General features: G+C 38.1%; 1 protein-coding gene across 8 annotated transcripts in view; it reads left to right on the plus strand.

Annotated features, from left to right (window-relative positions):
• WDR33 (WD repeat domain 33) overlaps positions 1–19,888 on the plus strand; it is a 69,022-nt gene that overhangs the window by 22,599 nt on the left and 26,535 nt on the right. The window contains exon 9 of one of the 8 annotated variants that reach the window (XM_041416327.1): positions 15,722–15,987. The exons of 5 other annotated variants lie outside the window; for them this stretch is intronic. In XM_041416327.1, the coding sequence (XP_041272261.1) occupies positions 15,722–15,972 (251 nt within the window). In that variant the 3' untranslated portion in view covers positions 15,973–15,987. Of the gene's footprint in view, positions 1–592; positions 4,449–12,242; positions 12,305–15,721; positions 15,988–19,888 lie in introns of those variants that run through there. 2 more of the 8 variants (XM_041416329.1, XM_041416328.1) reach the window with 2 other exon arrangements.

Consider the following 19,888-nt stretch of genomic DNA (forward strand, 5'->3'; position numbering starts at 1 on the left):
CTAGATGTTCACAATACAGCAGTATCAGCTTGTCTACAGTTTTTTTCTTAATGCTCCAAACAAGTTTTTGTTTGGCTGCTGCTATAGGTACCTTATATTCAGAGAGGCTGCAGTTCACAAGGGCATTACACTGTTTACTCTCCACTTGAGCTCTAAGCAGTGGAGGTGGATAGAAGGACATTTTACTGCTCCTAATTAGGTAGAAACAGCTATTTCTGCATCAGGAATACATTTATCTTTCTCCAAAGCTTAATCTTCGTGGCTGCTGGTACTTCAGAATTTGCATCTTCGTGCAGAGGATTCCATTCTTTTCAGGGGCATAGCTTTCATTCTGATTTCTTCAGAGGCAAGGTGGTTATTTCTCATTCCATAAGAGGAAGAAAGTATTTAAGTAGAGAAAACGTGTACATTTTAAGAACATCATTTATAGCACAGGCAAATAATCCTAGCTATGGTTAAAGTTTCTGTCCAACATCCCTGTACACTAAATTCTGGTTCCTTTCCGCTGGCCTTCTTGAACTTTTCTCTTTCTCTTGCTGCAGTCCTAATGAGCAGTAACAGTAACTTCTGACAGCTATTCCTTTTTTTGCAGAGATGTCCAAAGTACATAATTTAATAAGAGACTATATTAAAAGACTGCTATGAGACTGAGGGCTGTAGGTTTGCAGATAATCTACAAAGAAGGGATGGAATAAAAACATGGACTTTCAGTTCTAGGTGTGTGAGCTTGTACAGTTCTTTCCTAAATTAAGGAATTTTCCTATTAAATCATACCTCCGTTTCGGACCTGCATTCCATATTTTATGATTTAAACCTCTCCCCGTTTCATTTGACTCTTAAGGTCTCCTCTTCTTTTACAAGCATGTTACTTTTAAACCCTGCTACTTTGCAAAGACATTGAGCTCCAGCATTACTGCAGTGGTGTTTTAACAGCATGTGTCCACAGACATTATGGTAGGTGTGTTCTTTGCAGGATCTGGGAAACAAATTTCTAGGTTATATACTTCACACCTGTTGCTCTGGAAGGCCTCAAACAGATTTAGGACTGTTCTGCTTAATGCTTTACAAAGGAATCTTTCTGCCTTAAACATACTCTGTACCCTTCTCCAGCTATGTACTAACCATGTGGAGGAAATAGGGATTGCCTCCGTGCAGAGCTGTCAAGGTTACACAAACTCCTCCACTTCTGTGGTCTTTCAGTGTTCTGTGTAAAGCAGAAGGAGAATAGCATTTAATTTAGGCTGTGGAGAAGAGAACTTGCAGTACATTTTCTTCTGTTACCTTGCGTATGTTAACATTTAATTGTGAGTAGACCTCAGAATTATCCTGTAGTTTCTTAGTTCATACATCTCAGTATTTAATTTTTAGTTTGCACATAATTCTATAAACAATACATTTGCTTCTGTTATATCATCTAACCATAATACACTCACTATTCATGTAAGTTGGAAGTGGTTTGAAAACTTTACCATTTTTGGATAAAATAGAACAGGAGAGATTATGCCTCATTTCTGCTGTCAGATAAGCAAAAAAAAACCCCACCAAGCTCCATCCTAAACCCAAAGAACACCAGCAAAAACATACCCCTCACCAAAGTAAAATAATACCCAGACCCTTGATTGTTGGGAGGATACCTCTGCAAATACACAGGTTTGATTTGGCTTTAGTCTCTAGGACTGGTTTTAAATATGGTCAGAAGAGTTACTTGAAAGAGCTCTGATGGGTAACATAATTTTCTTGACAGCAGATGCAACCTTTCACTCTTTCATTTGGAAGGTAGTGCTCATGGCTTTAGGATGCTGATGTTCAGCTTTTGGCTTCTCCATGTGCATTCTGCTTTTGCAGGGTTACAAGTGTGACCTGTAATACTTTGTTGAGTACAGCCTTCCAGTTGTGTAACTACTCATGCCATTGCCATGCAGTTAGAGATCTGTAAATTAAAATTTTGGTGCCACTATGTCAAAGGGATTTTTTGTACATTGTTTGGATCAAATACAATGCTGGTGGGAAATTATTTTTATTTCCTACTTTCACACATCATACAGTTCTTCTGGATAATATTGGTGCTGTAAAGTTGAAGGAGTTCTGCAGTGTCCTTTAGGTCCCGAGTTTCACTTCACATGTTAAGGTGTTCAAGTTGTCACACAGAATTGTAAAAGTCAAATGTAACTATCAATTTACAGTCAGATGTATTAAAAAGATCAGCACTCATGGGGTAATGTGGCAATATCTTGTTGTTCTGAATGATTTTTCAACAACCAATTAAGGAAGATATTTTAAAAAACATATTTGAAGATTCTAATGGTAAGAAATGCTTTTAATGCAATTCTGTAGAGAGCATTAAAATAATGGGATAAGCTTTGCTGATATAAAAAAGACAGAATTCCATTATTTCAGGTGCTTTTGCTCGTACTGGAGCAAACTAATATTTATTCCTATTGCTTATTGAAATGGCCTGAAGAAACAATTCTAGGCTTGCCTTCTGAAGAGTACTGGAAAAACAATGGAAGTGGTGAATTACTTGAGATGAATTCTTAAGGTTTTCCTGCAGTTCTTTCAGCTGTCTGGAAGAGGTCAGTAGTTACATGGGCTGCATGAGATACACTCATTAAGTGTATCAGCTTCCCCTTAATTCCTCAAAGTGAAGGTAAACAGGACACCCTCCAGGGTTCTTCGTGCCAGAGGTTCTGAGTCTTTGTGCCAGAGGTTCTGAGTCTCATTTCTTCAATCCCCAAGTCCCTTTTTGCTGGCCAGTTTTGCACTGCCTGAAGTTGCTTTGGCTGTTGTTGGTACCACCATAGCTTTCCAGGGTACAGGAGGGGTAGTTTGGGAATTTTGTTAGCAGTACATGTAGATTTATCAGACTCCTTTTTAATATCCTAAAGAAATAAATCTGGTTAAATTCTTGTTTTCTTGAGGAACCATCTTGAAATCAAGTGAGTTGTCTTGGAAGAACTTGTAGGTGGAGGAGATAGCATTGAGTGTCATTGCTTCCCCAAGCCCAGGTGTGCCTGCCTTTTCTCTTGAGGTACAGCTGCTGTGGTCCTGATTTTGCACCAGTTGCTTTACCTGTGTGAATTTCTGTCATTTCACCATCTTGATGATGGTAACGAGTGCAGTTTAGTGCACTTATGGAAATGCATAGGTAGGAACTTTACTGATGTTAAAAAAAGTTCTTCTAAAAATAAGGCAAGGAAAACAGGCAGTAGTATAGCATAATTTTATTTTCATGACAATAGTCTGTTCCTCTGAATGGCATTTCTAATAAAATAATCTCAGATCTTTTGTCTAAACTGTTGCAATGAAGCTAATGCTGGGAACATTTCTGTAAGAGCATACACATGGATGGCTTTTAATAATGCTAAAAACATGTAGTAAAAAACTGTATGCAGTACAACATTCATGTCCCTTTATTTATTTATGAGAAATTAGTGCTGTTGCTGATTTTCACTGGTGGCAGTGACGTTCTAGGTAGTGTGTCTGTGCTGATGTATCCCTGGGAATATTTTGGGTAGGTCATTAATAAAGACATGATTCCTTAATTATTCCCAGCATGACATTGTGGGTTAGGAGGCTACAAATAGATTTTGGATTTCTCAGTTCCCTTCTCCTTCCTTCTCCTTCCTCTCACAGTCATCCAGAATCCACTAGAAACGAGTGCTTGGGAAGACTAATGTTTTCATTTTGAAGTGTAGATGAGTTCTGTATTCCCAGGATTTCAGAGTTACCTGTCTTAAATAGTTATTTTGAGGAGGATGACTCCACCCAGCTCTCTGAAGGATGGTATAACCCATGCTTTTTAAATACTTTGTAGATATGTTTTTCCATTTTCTGTCTCTAAAATAGGGTGATACATTGAACAATCTTTCAGCCAGTGTGGTAGACTTGACAAAAGATTTGTCTTAGCCTATTCAAACAATTAAAGGCAATCAAGATTTTATTGCATTCTGCCTGGATTTGAAATGTAACAACATCTGATTTTTAACACTGTCATCTACAAAATAACCTATGGCAATCACAGCAATTGTGGTAAACAAACTCTTCATCTGCTTACAAGTTCTGAAAAAGTGTTTCCACCTCTATTCATACTGAAATAACTGAGGGATTTATTCCTTCTTTCTCTTCCATTTCTCAGTCTTTATTAACAGATAATGTACATGAAGTCCCTTAAGCTGTTGGAATCCATTGTATTCTGTCTCTGAGCTTTCTGCCTGAAAGGGAAGGATCTCTTCAGAGTTTTGTTCCTCAGTCAAATAGCAAATCCTGAACCTAATTTAGACACGAGTTCCATGGGTAAAAGGAACCTGAGGAGCAGAGCTGCATCTTCAGCTTGGTCCCTCACTTTTAAAGATCTGTTATTATCAAGCTCTTAGCCTTGAAGCAAGTAACTTCTAAAACTGTTTCCTTTTCTTGGAGTATAATTGAACTCTACATTGGATATTTTAAAAGAAAAAATCCTAACACTTCTGTTTCCAATTTTACTACCCTTAAATGAGGTGGTTTTTTTTTTTTGTTTTTTTTTTTTTTTGTTTTTTTTGTTTTTTTGTTTTTTTTTTGCCTTGTCTCAGCAAAGAGAGAAAAGTCAGCAATTTCCAGAAACCCATGTATATCAATACCATGTTTCTTTTAAGGAGAACTGTTTTTTAAACCTTCAGGGGGTATTTGTGGGGATTGCTTCTTTAGACTGTTGGGATTTCAGGTGTATTTAAAACATCATCTAGTCTAGGTGTATCCCTGCACGAATATCAGAAAGTTTTTATTCAGAACAGAAGCTCAGGCTGAAATGAGACCTGGCTGATAGTGGCACCAATCATATCAATCTAGAGAAGGCAAGTCCTTGAATTTTTGAACTTAAAAAGCTGGTCTCTTTTGGAATGCTGGTATTGGACCAGCTCAGTCTCTTTGTTGATGGGTTTTTTGTTTGCCAGCTGGTGTTGCAGGTCTCTGATCTTTGTCAGTCTTTGCCAAAGCTGAGCTGGGGCAGAGGTGTTGCAGCTAAATCAGTTGAAGAACAGCAAATGGCTGTGCTTTTCATATGCATTAGGCACAAGAAATGTTAAGGAATTTGTGTTAATAGTGAATCTGGGAGAGGTTTTTCCCCTACACAAACGGGATCACTTGCACAGTCTGTGATGCAGGAGTCCTGTTCTGCTGCTCGTGTTATGCCAGTAATCCTGCTGCTGCTCCTTTGATTTTTTGTGCATGGTTGGCTCTTTATAGTCTCATGCCCTTTTTCCCTCTCATTAGGAAATGTCTCTGCCTTTGAGAGATTTAAAGTTGCACATATTGTACACAATTTCTTGCTTCATGGTAACACACAACATATATTTCCCAAGCATCTTTCTCTACACTTTGTTCCAAGTTAAGCAGCACCAGGGACTTGGAGTGGAAATACTTACACCCTTTCCTGAACTTGTAGCTAATCTCAGTTACTGCTGCTTGTTAGGATGGTGGATATCTTCTCCATCAGATGGGAAGAATCCCATTTCTTGCTTGAGGCTGCTAAAAAGTGTTCAGGTGTCCTCTGGTAACTCAGTGTTATTCCTGATAATGACTTTCAGGACTAAAGTGCATTGGTTTTCTCTGCATAGGCAACTTTATTATAGGTAGGCTTTATTGAAATAGCCACTTCTCTATGTGTTGGAAGTAAAAATCCTGCTGAGAGTTGAGAAACTATCCTGCTGTATTGACTCACATTGGCTTTCTATTTGTAAAGTGTTCTGGACTGAACAAAAATTTGGGGTTGAACCACTATGTTGAGGTGGTTTACAGAAACCACCATTAAAAGATAACGGTAAGGTGGTAGCCTCAGGCTTTTGCTCTGCTTCCTAAAACAATTCCAGGAGAGTTAGAGGATATTGAAGACTGCTCTTGGACCTGGTTGAGCCTGATATGCCTAAAAACTGTAGTTCATAATTTTGTGAGTAGTGTACAGCATACTAAGTCTTAGAGTTCTGATTCTTATCTAGAATTAGTGTTTTGAAAGTCCTGAAAAATGAATAGGAAATACATAGAATTCTCAAGGAACAGGTAGAAGAGAGGAGACATGAACCACAGGACTATGCTATAAAGAAGGCTTTTCATAAGACAAGAATGGACACTGTGCTAGAAAGAGGTAATTTCAGATTCAACTTTAAAATGTTTTTATCCCTTAAAATTGTCCTGAAGGTGAAAGTTATGCAATCACTTACTTTGAGCTCAAGAGCAAATTCTACACTAATATTTGTAACCCATCTATTCTCTTAAGCTTGGAGGAATAATGAGAAACCTCAGAGAAACCAGCACAGCCAGCTCTCAATGCTGCTGAAATGCAGGATGGTTCCATAAGAACTTCTCTGCATTGCTAGGATTTCTTGCCTCTGCTTCCTTTTCTGTGTCTGCTGATTGAAAGGGGCAGAAAAATACTGAACTAGGTGAAACCATTTTTACAGGTTATAAGTACTAAGGGATGAGGGATGAGAATTTCATTTCCATCAGTTGTGACTTCACATGGAATTAAAAATAATAGTGCACAATACTCTGTGTAGGGCTCAGGACCCACCTGCAGTGAGAGCCTCTGGTGCACCTGAGAGCTTTGTCCTTCAGCCCTACTCATGATTGTGGGGGAAGAAAAACACCACCTGAGCAGATCACATTGATAGTAATGATAAAATCCTAAATTACAGAGGCATTTGAATGCTGATGCTAAGGTGTTACCAGTCTTCCTTTCTCAGCATAAGTGTGGTTGTTGAAAAGGAGGCAGGCCATTGAGGATGGTGGCCTCTGGGTATCTACTCACCAGCATCTCTCATAGCAAAAGCTCTCAACAAAAAAAAAAAAAAATTATAATTAGCCTTAAGCCAGTTATTTTAGTAACCCATCTCTGATAAAGTCTTACATGGATGAATACTCAGAATTGGACACTTCATTAATTAGATTTTTAATGGACTCTCTTTTTCTGACATACCATTTCCTTAGAGAGCCCAGATAAAATGAAGCTCTTTTAGAATAAGGGGTGGACATCTTCAGAAAATAGAAAAACACGGTTCCTTGCTGAAAATAATCCATGTCAGTCCTTAGAAACTTCCCTTGCAGGCTTTGTGATGCCACTTGTATGAGTTAAATAAAACTATTTATTTAATTTGTATCTTTTTATATCCTCCAGTTACTGTACTAAAAGCTTTTGTGCATCTAGGTAAGCGTGAACTTTGCAAAGCATTTGATATTTTCTTTGCAATATTTCTACTCTACATGCTTAAATTATTTCCTGTTATTTTTACTTTTAGTCTGAATGCTATTCTAGGTTTAATAGCAAGACACTTGGCATCAAGTTTTATCATGTGAATAGTACCATAATCTCAATATTTGAGATTACATGTTGCTAGGGACAGCCAGACCCTGGGATATGGGGACAGAGCTTGCAAATGTTTTCCCTAAAATACAGTGACTCTTTTTCTTTCATGTCTTTCATAACTGCCTGGCATTAACTTTCTCATGAGAAAGCTGATCCTGCTTGTGATACGTTGCATTTTTAGGAAGACACAGTCAAAATTTAATTGGGAATTTGCTGAAATGGGATTGTATAACAGACCAGGAGAAGAGGGACAAATAAGAGTCCTGAATAAATCTGTGTGAAAGGTGGCTGGAAATAAGTATAGGAAATGTAGGCAAGCGTGGAGGCTGTGTCAATATGAAAAAACTAACAGCTTGTGTAAGGATTGAGAAAAGCTGGTGACAGTGTGAGTGTGGGGATGAGAATGATGTGTGGTGAAACTTGGCAAGTCACACTGGGCATTTTGTGAATCATTTTGGGCAACCTGACTCACTGGATCAGCCACTGGAGAGGCAGGGGTTTTATAGCTGAGGGACACGGGTGGGCAGTGCAGAATGTGCCAAGAGTGTGTCTATGCTAATCTGTGTGCTAACAGTACTCCTGATATCTCTTGCATTTTGTGTTCTCTGTCATGGCTTGTAGAAACTCCAACTGATTAAACAGAGTTAGGAACGTGCTCTGTGTTTGTTCTGAAGATGAACACGGAGTGAATCGTAGACTATGCTGAGTGGGAAGAGACCCCCAAGAATCATGGAGTCCAACTCTTTAGTCCTAGATGCACAAAATCCCCAAGATTCACATAGTTTGTCCATGAGTATTGTCCAAACCCTTGATGAACTCAGGCTTGGTGCTGTTACCACTTCCTGGGGACTCTCTTCCAGTGCTCAACCATCCTCTGGGTGAAAAGCTTTCCAACATAAACCTGTCCTGACTCAGCTCTAGGTGTTCCCTGGGTGCTGTCACTGGTCATGAGAGTGAAGACATCAGTGTCTGCTCCTCCCCTTGGCCTCACAAGGAGGTTGTAGACTGCAGCGAGGTCTCCTCAGTCTCTTCCAGGCTGAACAGATCAAATGACCTCAGCTGCTCCCCACATGGTTTCCCCTCTAGACCTTTCACAATCCTCATGGCCTCCCTTGAACTCTGTCTGAAACTTCATGTCTTATCTTGTGGTGCCCCAGCCTGCCCCAGCACTCGAGGTGAGGCCACCTCAGGTCAAAGCAGGGTGGGACAATCCCCCTTGCCTGGCTCCCCAGGGCATGGCTGGCCCTCCTGGCTGCCCGGACACCCCTGACTCACATTCAGCTTGCCATCCTCAGGGCTTCCCAGAGCTGCTCTCAGCCTCTCATTCCCAGTCATACACACAGCCAGGGTGGCCCTGTCCCAGTGCAGAACCCAGCACTTGCCCTTGGTGAAGTCCATGTGGTTGGTGATTGCCCAGCTTGCTGCCGTTTAATGAGGGAGGGATGCTGTTGTTCTGACTGCACCTAGGAAAAGCTATCTCTGCCACCTGATTAAAATTCATTATCTTCTTTAGTAGTCCCTGTGATGCTATGTGGGCTTTTTTTTTTCTTTTCTTTTTAAGTGTTGTCATTTTACAGCTCTAAAACTGAAGCATCTAAAGTGCCTCCTCAGCTCTAAGGTTAGCTCTGGTTCACTTCAGCTGGGCATTTGACCAAGGTACATGTATATGCTTCTGCAGAAAGGAGCTGCATAAGTCAGGCAGGCAAGCAGGTACTCAAGACTTATTTACAAACTTCAGTGCCAGAACTTTCCAAGGACTGATCCTTACTTCACTGTGACAATACAAATTATCAATTTGCTACTCACAGATAAGGCTTTTTGTTGAAATCAAAACAATTTTTGGGGAAGACATTTTGATTTTTGCTGTTGAAATTATAAATGTGTCTTGCAGGTAAAGTAACTGTTGGGAAATTTTTATATATTCATACATTCATTTATAGAGGGAAGGTTTTGAGAGAGAGATTTTTTTTAATTCTAAAGTATTAGGGCTGTTAAGTATTTTAGCTTCAAAGAAGCACATCTGTAAGTGTGAAAGGTGTAACTATACAGGAGAAATCTAAAACTGCTTTGAAATGTATTTCTCTTATAAAAAGTTTCACAGATGAGGTTTGACAATTCTTCTATCCCAGACAGATTAGATTACTACTTGTAATTACTAACTCAGTGGAAACATCTGATATTTCTAGTTTGCAAAACATTCTCTTGATACATTACACAAGCTGTCCAGTTCAATGCCTCAGCTAGTTATTAATTTTATTATTATATTACTTACATAATTATCTTTTTTATATATACAATATCTTACTAATATTTGTCATACTGTGTATGCATTGATTTTGCCCCACTGGATTTATGTAGTGAGAGCTGTTCTACAGCCACATAGAGAAGTAGTTGTATCATTGCAGTTTAATTTGCTGGTGCAGACAAGAACTACATGTATTTTACTTACATTGTCATTGAAGACAGAAGGTGATCTTCATCTGGTTTTGACCATTTATAGAAATTTTGTCTGAAAATTTTTGCTCACCAAAATTAGTTTTTAAAGGGAACTCACTGTGTATAAATATGAGCCTGACCTGAAAACCTGAACGTTAACTATAACAGGACTGGAACAGGTGCTTCTTCCAAGTCACCAAGATCTTAGAGGGTAAACTTCAAGGTTTTATTCAAAAAAGCTGAGGAATGTGTTACCTTAGCTGCTTAATATTGGGAAGAAAAATACCTTTCAGGAAAAACAAACCCAGCTTTCTGTGTGTCCTGGCAGATATGTATTTTCTACCATATGCACAATAGGTCTTTTTTTCTGCCTGTTTATTTAGAATGATGGAGAGCATGAAAATATTGTAGATATTGTATTAAAATCTTATATTTTAAAGTTCATAACTTTAAAAAAATCTAAAGAGAGTCATAATAACCTTATAAATTGGTAGCTATAATACTGCTGTGATTACTGTAACTATTCTAGTTCTCAAAGGGTAAAATGAATAGATGAAAAAACTGGAGCTCAGAATGCTATTATTGGCAGCCTAGTGTTATATGCTGGGGAAATCAAGTCTAAATAATTATACAATACTTTTACATTGAACTTCTCTTCATAGCTGACTTCCTTCTCTCCAGGATAGCCTTCTTCAGCTTTATTTTTCTTTTCTATGTTAAGATTTAAGGAAGGAGTAGCTCTGATACACATTTACAATCCTCAGAATTTGGATAGAAAGACCTTAACACAAAGCCTAGTGCTCCTTGAGATCCATTTTTCTTCAGGGGTTGAGGTTCCTACTGGCTTTATAAATAATCACTACCCTCAAAGGCTAAAAAAAATCTGAGTGTCATTTTTGGATTCAGTGAAGAGCTGATACTCCACCCCACCCTCCAACCTTCTGTGGGAGGCACTTGTCCCAAGCTGTTTGACAGAGTAAAACATTCTCCTTTGAAAAGGAAGTTGTCACCATTTTTAAATATTTGGTGATATGTAGCACAAATTGCTGTAGAGATGGTACTCGTATGTAATTTCCCACTTAAGTACAAGTTTAATGGGAATCCCCAGAAGTTCAAATGAGTTAAAACTCATTGATGTCCTAGATATGTTACCATTATAAAAATAAATAGTATAGTAAAGTTAAAAGTTCTGAAAAAGAAAATAGTTTGTCTCCTTTTCTTATTCAGTGGAAAACACGTTTAAAAGGCCATTTTCATTGCAGAGATGATCTCATGTTCAAGGTCTTTTTTTTTCACCTGTTCTCTTACTAGAGCAGTAGAAGAGTGTGAGAGCTTTGCTAAATTTTAGGGCTTGTTCAGTCTCTGTCCTTGGAGGTTTTCAGGTCTCAGTGGAAAACACATTTAAAAGGCCATTTTCACTGCAGAGATGATCTCTTGTTCAGGATCTTTTTTTTTTCACCTGTTCTCTTACTAGAGCAGTAGAAGAGTGTGAGAGCTTTGCTAAATTTTAGGGCTTGTTCAGTCTCTGTCCTTGGAGGTTTTCAGGTTGAACCTGGATAAATCCCTGAGTAACCTCTCTGACATCATAGCTTTGAGCAGCTGACCAAGAGACTTTTGGGATTTCTTCCAGCCTGACTTAGCCAGTGCTCCTGGGGTACTGATTCAGTAATCATAATGAATCCCTCTGTTTTGCTAAAGCCAGCAAAAATCCTACTGCTGTAGGATTCAGCTGTCCATGTGTGACATAAGGAACTGATCTTGAAAATAATAAAAAAGTATATATATTTTTAGTCTATTTTTCTGGCAGCTTTTAACATGCTTGAGGAAATACACATTATGTGGATTGGAAAGGATTCTTGTTTAGTGGGTCTTTTTTTTAGAGATGATAAATGTTTGATCATTCCCTAGTAACTGTTAGTATGTTAGAATAATCATCACTGAAGTTTCAGAACTTTTGTGTCCTACAAGCATTAAAACTTTGTTGTAAATAAGGTGGAAGGTGTGATTGTGTTCTGTCAGCATCTTTAAAGCTTGTGCTGATGTAGTAATTGAGGTAAACCAATACCTACATATATATATATATATGCACTAAATATATGTAATTGTTATATTTGCATTTATAATTTTTATATAAACATAGAATGGTCCTGGTGGCACATTTTATCACTAATTTCACTAGTATCATTAATTAATGATTAATTAATTATCTGTTAAATTAACTAGTATCATTAATACTCCTTTGCTGCTTTATTTTATGTGTCACAGTTATGCAGTCTTGAAAAGCACTTTGCAGGTTGTGTTGTAAAGCTGTACAATCCATGCACAATGAAATTGAAAGTGCTTGCTTTAAAAGAAAAAATAAGAAGAAAAAAGTGATTTAGGTAGATGCTTTACCCCTTGGACTAGGGCAGCCTAGATTTGTCTGTGTGCATTAGTGTTCCTGAAGCTGCATTTCTCTGCATCACATTCCCAGCTTCTCCAGAGACTCCCTTGGTAGACCTGCTGTGTTTACAAAAATAAACCTTTACATCCAGGTGAAATGGGTGTTGGATAATCTTTTTCTTCTTTTTCTTTCAAGTAAGAGCTGGTTTACAGAGTACATATTTCACTGTTCATTCCCATACCTCTTCCAGGTCTTGACTGTAATGTCTAAACCAAAATTATTTAATTTCTGAATTTAAGCATTTTAACAGAAGACTGCACTTTATTAAATATTATTTTGAGACTGCAGTTATCTTAAAATTTTAAAAAATTAATGTTAGAAGTTTTTATCTTAAAACATGAAAAGTGCTGGCCAGATTTGTCTTGGTTTTTACTGCAGCTGAATTTAGAAAGTTTTGTCTGCAAGTTTTCACACATTTGAAAACTTGCAGACAAAATTCTCCCATTTGAATTGTAATTAATAAAGAACAAGGTACAGTTGCACATGGGAAATACAATCTGGACAGGTATAAAGCCTATTTCTATGTAGCTCAGGTACTTCCAATTGTTGGCCAGATATCTCTATTTTCTAAGGATTTACTGAGTCTGTAGCTTGATAGAGTGCTGGGTGTTACTGTTTGCTGGTTTTGCCGGGTCAAGAAGAATCTGCCTTTTCTTTGTCTGCCTTCTGTTCTTCTTACCCATGCATAATTCATAGGCAGAAATAGTGGTTTAATTAGCCCAGCTGATACAGTGAGAGAAAAGAGTAGGGTTTTGTTGTTTGGTTTTGTTTTTGGTTTGTTTTTGGGGTTTTTTTTGGTTTTTTTTTGGGGGGGGGGGGGTTTGGTTTTGAGGGTTTTGTTGTTTGGTTTTGTTTTGTTTTTTTTTTTAAGGCTATATCAGCCCTTCTTAAGGATGCAGAAACTTGCTTATTTTAGGTCAGCTGATGCAGTTGCATAATAAGATGCATTTTCCCTGCAGATCTTGCTTTATGCCCTTAAATCTTCAAGCAACAACTCTTTGTTGTTTCCCTAGCAGGGACTCGCCTACTTAAAGTGACTGTAAAAGATTTTTTCTGTTTAGCAATACAATAGCATTATTCTCTTGGCTGCTTTGCTAAATTTAGCCCTTAGGAATATTTATAATAGTGATGAATATGGATTACTCTTGATTGCCATTCTCCTTTTGGAAGTCCCTGTTCTCCAGAGACTTACGAGTGGGCACATGGTGTTACATTTACAAATGTAAAAAGCTAAATTCAACGAGACAGTTTTTTATTACATTTAATTACTCTGCAATTATTCTTTGGGCAAAGGTAGGTTCTTTGTTTCACACTACTCCTAGTTTGTCAGGAATATCCCTTGCTCCTAAAGGAGGAAGAGAAGCTCATTCCAGTCACCTACACAAGCATTTGGAGGTGTCGTTTCTGTAGTACGTATTGCATTTGCCGGCACTTTTAAACAGGGCTTTTCTAAAAATGCAGTCAGGAATTTTTGTGCTTGTATTAATTTAGAATTCCTGTGGTCACAGAAAACTGGAGCTTTAAATAGCAGGTGCACTGCTGCCATGTTTGGAGGGATGCAGCCACCCCTTCCTGGCTGGAAAACACGTCCTGCCTGCTCACAGGCTTTGCACACTCTGCCTGATGCTTTCCCCTGCCATTTTCCTTTCCCTGCATCACAGAATTCTTCAAGGATTATCCAGTCTTTGTCCTTAAGAGCACTTAGTGTGGGTGTTTCAGTCTGCACACTACAAGGATGTCTGTTCCCAGTAAGCTTGGCTAGAAATACTGGCAGTTAATCTGCAGTGGTTGAAGCTGCATTATTTCCTGCACAACTCTGTCGTCTCAGGTATCATCACTTCCACAGGTGTAGCAAATCACAGTAATTCACTGAAATTAAATGAGGTTCTGAGTCATGGGGGTTTATTCCACAGAAGTGACTTACTAGGTATTCCACAAGTTGTTTTTAACCCATTGCACAGTATTTATTTACCAAATTAATGACTTGTTCCAACAGAGTGTTGGTATTTGAGTAAGTTCTTTTTCAACTTTTTTGTAAGATGGAATCATTTACTTGGTAAGTAAGTTTACTTACTTCAACTTATTTTGCAAGTAAGGAATAGGCATGAGGCAATTTTTTCTGAGAAATACTTAGCAGCATCAATTATCACAAGTAACTAATAAGCATAGTTCATTATTGGTATATGAAAGGGAACAGTGTGAGGAATTCAAATTAGAATTTAGTTTAACATAAAGTGCCATATTAAAAACCTTAGAAGTTAATGTGGCATTTATTAGACATTAAGGGTATCAGATGTTTTTCCTGATGTGTCTACTCCTTGCAGTCCTTGCACAGTAGGAACTTGAGCTTAGCAGTGAGGACGTAATTAATTTTTCAGTTTGTTACTGTCCATGGCTCTTGGATTGCAGTTACTGTGGACTGGACATCTGCAGGGCTGGGAATGGTCATCCAGCTGCTTCAGGTCATGTGTTCTGCTCACCAGATGTTTTGTCCTAATTCTAGTTCCAATCAGCCTGAACAAATTACCTGCTAGTGAAAAATGATGAATTGCACTAATAATTCTGAAAAATCTATCCCCCCTTAAGAAAAAAAGAAAAGTTTAATTCACAGAGGAGCAGAAAAGCCTTCCTAAAACCACTTGATAGATGATCAGGCTCTATAACTTTTATATAACAGAAACTTCTGGGGAGGTTTACTCACTTGTACATGATGCAGGAATATTTACTGCTGCTTTGCCAGGGAATGTGTGTCATGCAGACTGCAGAGCTCAATCCCCAGCAGTTTCTGTGAGTGCAGTGATCCAGGGGCACAGCCTCTGACGCTGTGTTGAGATCAGGGCTCTGCTGCTGCTGGAGTGCTCCCAGCCCAGGCTCCAGCAGATGAAGCTCCTGTTTGTAGGGCCAGATGTTGCCAGCCTGCTGCCCCTCTCCCCAGTGCAGTGCTTCTTGCAGCTGCTCACCTGCCTGGCACACTGACTCCTGTAAAACTGCATCTTGCTAGCAGCAGATAATTCACTTGGGAGTGTGTATTCCAAAAACAGACTAGCCTGATGGAGGTGTATTCTGTGTACTAAAACAATCATTTTATTTTGTATTTTATTTGCACTGAAAATAAACTGTTGACATGGGATTATACCTGTTAAAGCTTCTTTTTTTTGTTGTTAACTTTTTAAGGTTAAAAATGCACTTTACTCCCCAATACACAGTTGCTGTGTTAACAGAAATATTAAAAAATCAAAATGTAAATTTGGCAGCACTTGCATCATTTGGCCAACAAATATACTTGGTTTTTTTCAGTTTCCTCAGTGGCTTATTTCAGTAGCAATGACATGCTCTTGCCTAGTCTTTCTTAAACAGAAATGATACCATCTTCTCTCATGACAGTCATCTTTCTTTGGGCTATGCTTACGAGACTATGTACCGAAATTTATCTGTGCAAGTGAAGAGGTGACTTTTTTCTGCCTCCCCCACAGCACTGATTCACTTAATCAGTAATTTTTATTTTACAGAAGATTTCCAAATCCAACTTCTAGAGGATAAACCCTGCAATTTCACATTCCTCAGCTTAGCTGCAGACATCACACCCAGCACTGTAAAAGGTGTTTTGTTTGAGGAGCACAGATCAGTTCCACTCCAGGCAGGGGAGCAGCCTCATCCTGGCCATGACCTCCCCCTCATTATTTTTGTGCTTAACCTACTTCCTTCCTTCTGCCTGTTATTTTCCAAATTTTCCATCTTCCCAAGAGCACTTGCTTTTTAGCTGTCTCCTGTCTCTGGAGCTTCATGTATGGACCCAGTTCATTGTGGTTATGGGAACTGGTTTGTACATTTTTGAGACTGGAAAGATATTTTGTATTTTCTTCATTTTGATGTGTGTAAGATGAAAATTTTTAAAAGCTGCTACGGAAAACACTGAGAGAAATCTAAAGATTCTTTAGGGAAAAGTTTCTTTCTGAACCACATCATCCCAATAAACACTTGTTCTTTCTTGCCTTTAATTTTAAATTTATCATGTAGTTATGTTTTCTTGAGCCACGTTTTTTACACAGTTTCAGATGATTGGAAGTTTAGCAGATATCTTTTGTGGTGCTCGTTTTGTATAATAAATGGTCCAAAATTCAGGCAAAAAAAAGCTCCATAGATAACTTGTTCATATTTTCAACTTGTATTTACAGAATGATGATAATTAAAATCTCTGGTATTAATATTCATCCTGTTGTGCTCATTCCATATCAAAGAAGACTTAGCAAAGAGTTAAACTTCTGCAGGCAAGATCATTGTTTCAGAAAAACTGAAAAGTTTCTTTTTTCTCAGTGTTCCTGAAGAGATGGTCAGATTTCTTTTTTTGTTCTGTGTACACTTGCAAATAGATGGACATGCTCTGTCTAGGCAATTCTTTTGTCCATGTCATTTGACTTCTTATGTATTCTCTAGAATTTTGTCTCTATATATTGTCTAGAATTTTTTATACATTTTTTTGAAATTTTTTTAAAGCTCTACAATAGCTTTAGTTCATAAAGTACTTCAGACTAACTTATTTTCCTCTGAGTGTAAGATTTTTGACTAACAAAGTTTCTGCTTAAGTATTTGGAAAATTTTAATTTTGAAATATTAGACAGTGTATCTGCTGCTAACAGGTAAGGGTGTTCAGTAACAGCCAGGAGTTGTTGGTGTAGCACTGAAATTGAATGTTTTTCTGTTTCTGAGGAGCAGTTTTCCTGTTCTAATCAACTTTTTTTCCTGTGGAAGTTCTGATTACTTCATGAGAACACAACACTACAATTAAAGTTGCAGTAGGCTTTTAGAATTCTTTCCTGCCAAATTCTACATCATTTCTTTATGTTCTTTTGGGAATGTGTAACATGCTGCTGGCTGCATGTCCCTGTAGACTCAAATACAAATTCAGTTATAATTACAATTTTATAATTCTGCATCACAGAGGAGAACAATATTCATGTCTTGACTGATGTTTTTCCACCTTTGAGGCTGGCAGTGAAAAAATCTAACTGCTAGTGACTTCCAGAAGCACAGAAATGTTGGAAGAAGTATTTAGTCTCTCCATAGCCTGATGTGGTGGATGTGTTTGATTCCTGTATCCTCTGTTCTGGTCTTGAAAGAACAGTCTCTAATATGTTGTCATAGGAAACTGTGTCACACCTATTTTTTTTTTTTACACTAAGAAGTAGTAGCAGCAGTTTTTTCCCTGCACGTTAAAAATTGCATCTCTCTTGTTCACATCTCTGTGTGATGTTAGTAAATGAATCTGAGGACAGGATTTTCCACAAATTATTGCCAGCACTTTTGTTTGGAAACCCCCTTAAACTGGTGATAGCCCCTTTGCCTTTCTTCTCATGCCCATCTATGTTATCTTTACATGTTCTCCATATCTTTCCCCCCTGGTTTTGATATATCTCAGTTACTCAAGTATTATTTGGATTGTTTTATCCCATTTCTTCCTGTTGACATCTCTCCCTTTCTTTGTTAGGTTTTATTGCACAAAATCCCTGGTAAGTTTTGAACATCATAATTTTCCCTGTCTCTCTGTTCAGTCACGTGTGAAGAGCTTTGTTGTAGATCCATTCATGTGCTTGTAGAATTTAAAATGACACATGGGGATGCACAGAATTTTAGACAGCTTCATAGATACTTGTACAGCCACACTGCAAAACAGTTGTTTAATAAGGGACCTCTTTTTAGAATTTAAACAGAAATAAAAGATACTTGCATTTCTCTACTTACTTAGGAACTGCAGTGTTATTTTTAAATCTAAAAGAGGGAAAGATTTTCTTAAATTTCAGAATTATTAGTTGGCAAGAAAGAGAGGACTGGGAGTGTAGTGGTGATACAGGAAAGTTAAGAAAATAAGAGCACTGATGGTGCAGAAATTTAAAGTAAGACAGAAAACATTCCTTTTTTCTGTCTCTTGCCTGACCTCGTCTCTGCTACTTAAAATTTCAAATGAAGGGTTTCTCTCTTTTTATTCAAATCATTGTTTGTCTCCTGCATTTCAATTACACTTTTTCACTTGTTGAAATTGTTTTAAATTTTGCTGTGTTTTTTCTCATTAGCCCCAAAAACACAGCTAAATTAAACATTTCTGTATAGTAGTGTGATATTACATGTGATAATTACATGCCAGATTTTTTTCTGTTTCAGTTCATGGTATTCTGTTCATTAGGTGGGTTTCTGTCCCTATGATTTTTCAGCCCTTTTGTACCTCAGTTGCTTGAAAATTGACCCTTTCTGCTTGAGATGAGAATTCTGTCTGCTCAGAAAGAGCAGTGCTTGGTAACTCAGTGCTCTGCTTTCTGCCAGCAGTTTATGTCAGTGGACCTGCTGCTTCTCACTTTGCTCAGCCCTGGTGGCATTGCAAAATGCACAGAGCAAATTGAATGGCCTCTGTCTTCATATCCCTTCTTGGAACTTTTACACTTGCTAATTGGATTATTGACTGACACAAATCTTCTCCTGCAGTCTATATAATAATCTTTCTGTGTGCCCCCTCACCTCACCCCAGGCCTGCTGCTGTTCATGTCCTACTGGGAGTATTGTCAGTCTTGCACTTCTTGCCCTGCAACCAAAGAAAATAGTTTTCCCAGCTTCTGTGTAGCTAAACTCAGTATTTCTTTGCTTGACATTACAGTGGGCTCATAATTATGAGATGTTTTGTTATGGTAAACTGACTGTCAGAAATAGCTTATGTGTGTTTTCTGGCTGGCAAGAAGAAAAATAACTTTTGTGCAAAAGTGCTGTCCCTTAAAGTGAACACCTGGCTGGACAAGTGTTCACTGGGTCTGGCCAGATGATCATGGCTGCCTTTAAAAGTCATTTAGTTGACTGACAGGTGATAGCTCTTCTCTCAAAGAGCTGTTAAACAGGTAGGAAGCTGCCCTGTCATCTTAGCCATGAAAACACATTGAAAGCTGTTCTTCCAGTTTAAGAATATCAAGGTAACTGAAAGATCTTGGTAGTCCTTCTCTGTTGGGTATTTTTATTGAGAGATTCTGGGTCCACTTGGCAGCAAGGGTATATAAAGAAAGACTTCTTATAACTTCTTTTACTCAGATCCACAAATACTTTTCTTAGTTTTTTTGCAGCTTGCTGAGCGAATTCTCTGGTCATGTGGCCACACAGGGGTTTGAAACTTGAATTAACCTCTAAACTAGGTATTTGGGCTGTTCTGTTCTCTTGCAACAGCCATAATCACCAGCAGAACTCAAATGAGCGTCCAGCAGGATGTTAAAGGAAGTAATTACTGGAAATTAATACTAATGGTTACTCTTAGATTTTCTGGAAGTCTTTGTTCTCTTCCCAGAGATGGGAGCTAAGTATTCTGATTTTATCACTTAGAACCTTGACCAAAATTTTGGTCAAAGCAGAGAGCTAGAGGCAAGGAGGTTGTAAACTCTAAAGTGTCTGCCCTGATTTCCTTCCTTTCCCCTCTTGTTAACTAAATTGCCAGGCTGAATTTTAGGATGTACCAAAGTCTCTTTATTAGCTTCAAGTTAATTTCAAAGTACATCTAAATTCTACTGTGGTTTTGACATTCCTTCTTTGCATTACTTACTGTAGTTTCAGTAAAACTATTAAACTTTGTGACACTTAATGGTGTCACAAACTTTTTGTGACACTTAATGGTGTCACACAGGTGTAACAGGCAGAGGCTTGGCAGAAGA

Source organism: Onychostruthus taczanowskii, unplaced genomic scaffold (assembly GCF_017590055.1).
Source record: "Onychostruthus taczanowskii isolate IOZ18803 unplaced genomic scaffold, ASM1759005v1 scaffold51, whole genome shotgun sequence".
Classification (NCBI taxonomy): Eukaryota; Metazoa; Chordata; class Aves; order Passeriformes; family Passeridae; genus Onychostruthus; species Onychostruthus taczanowskii.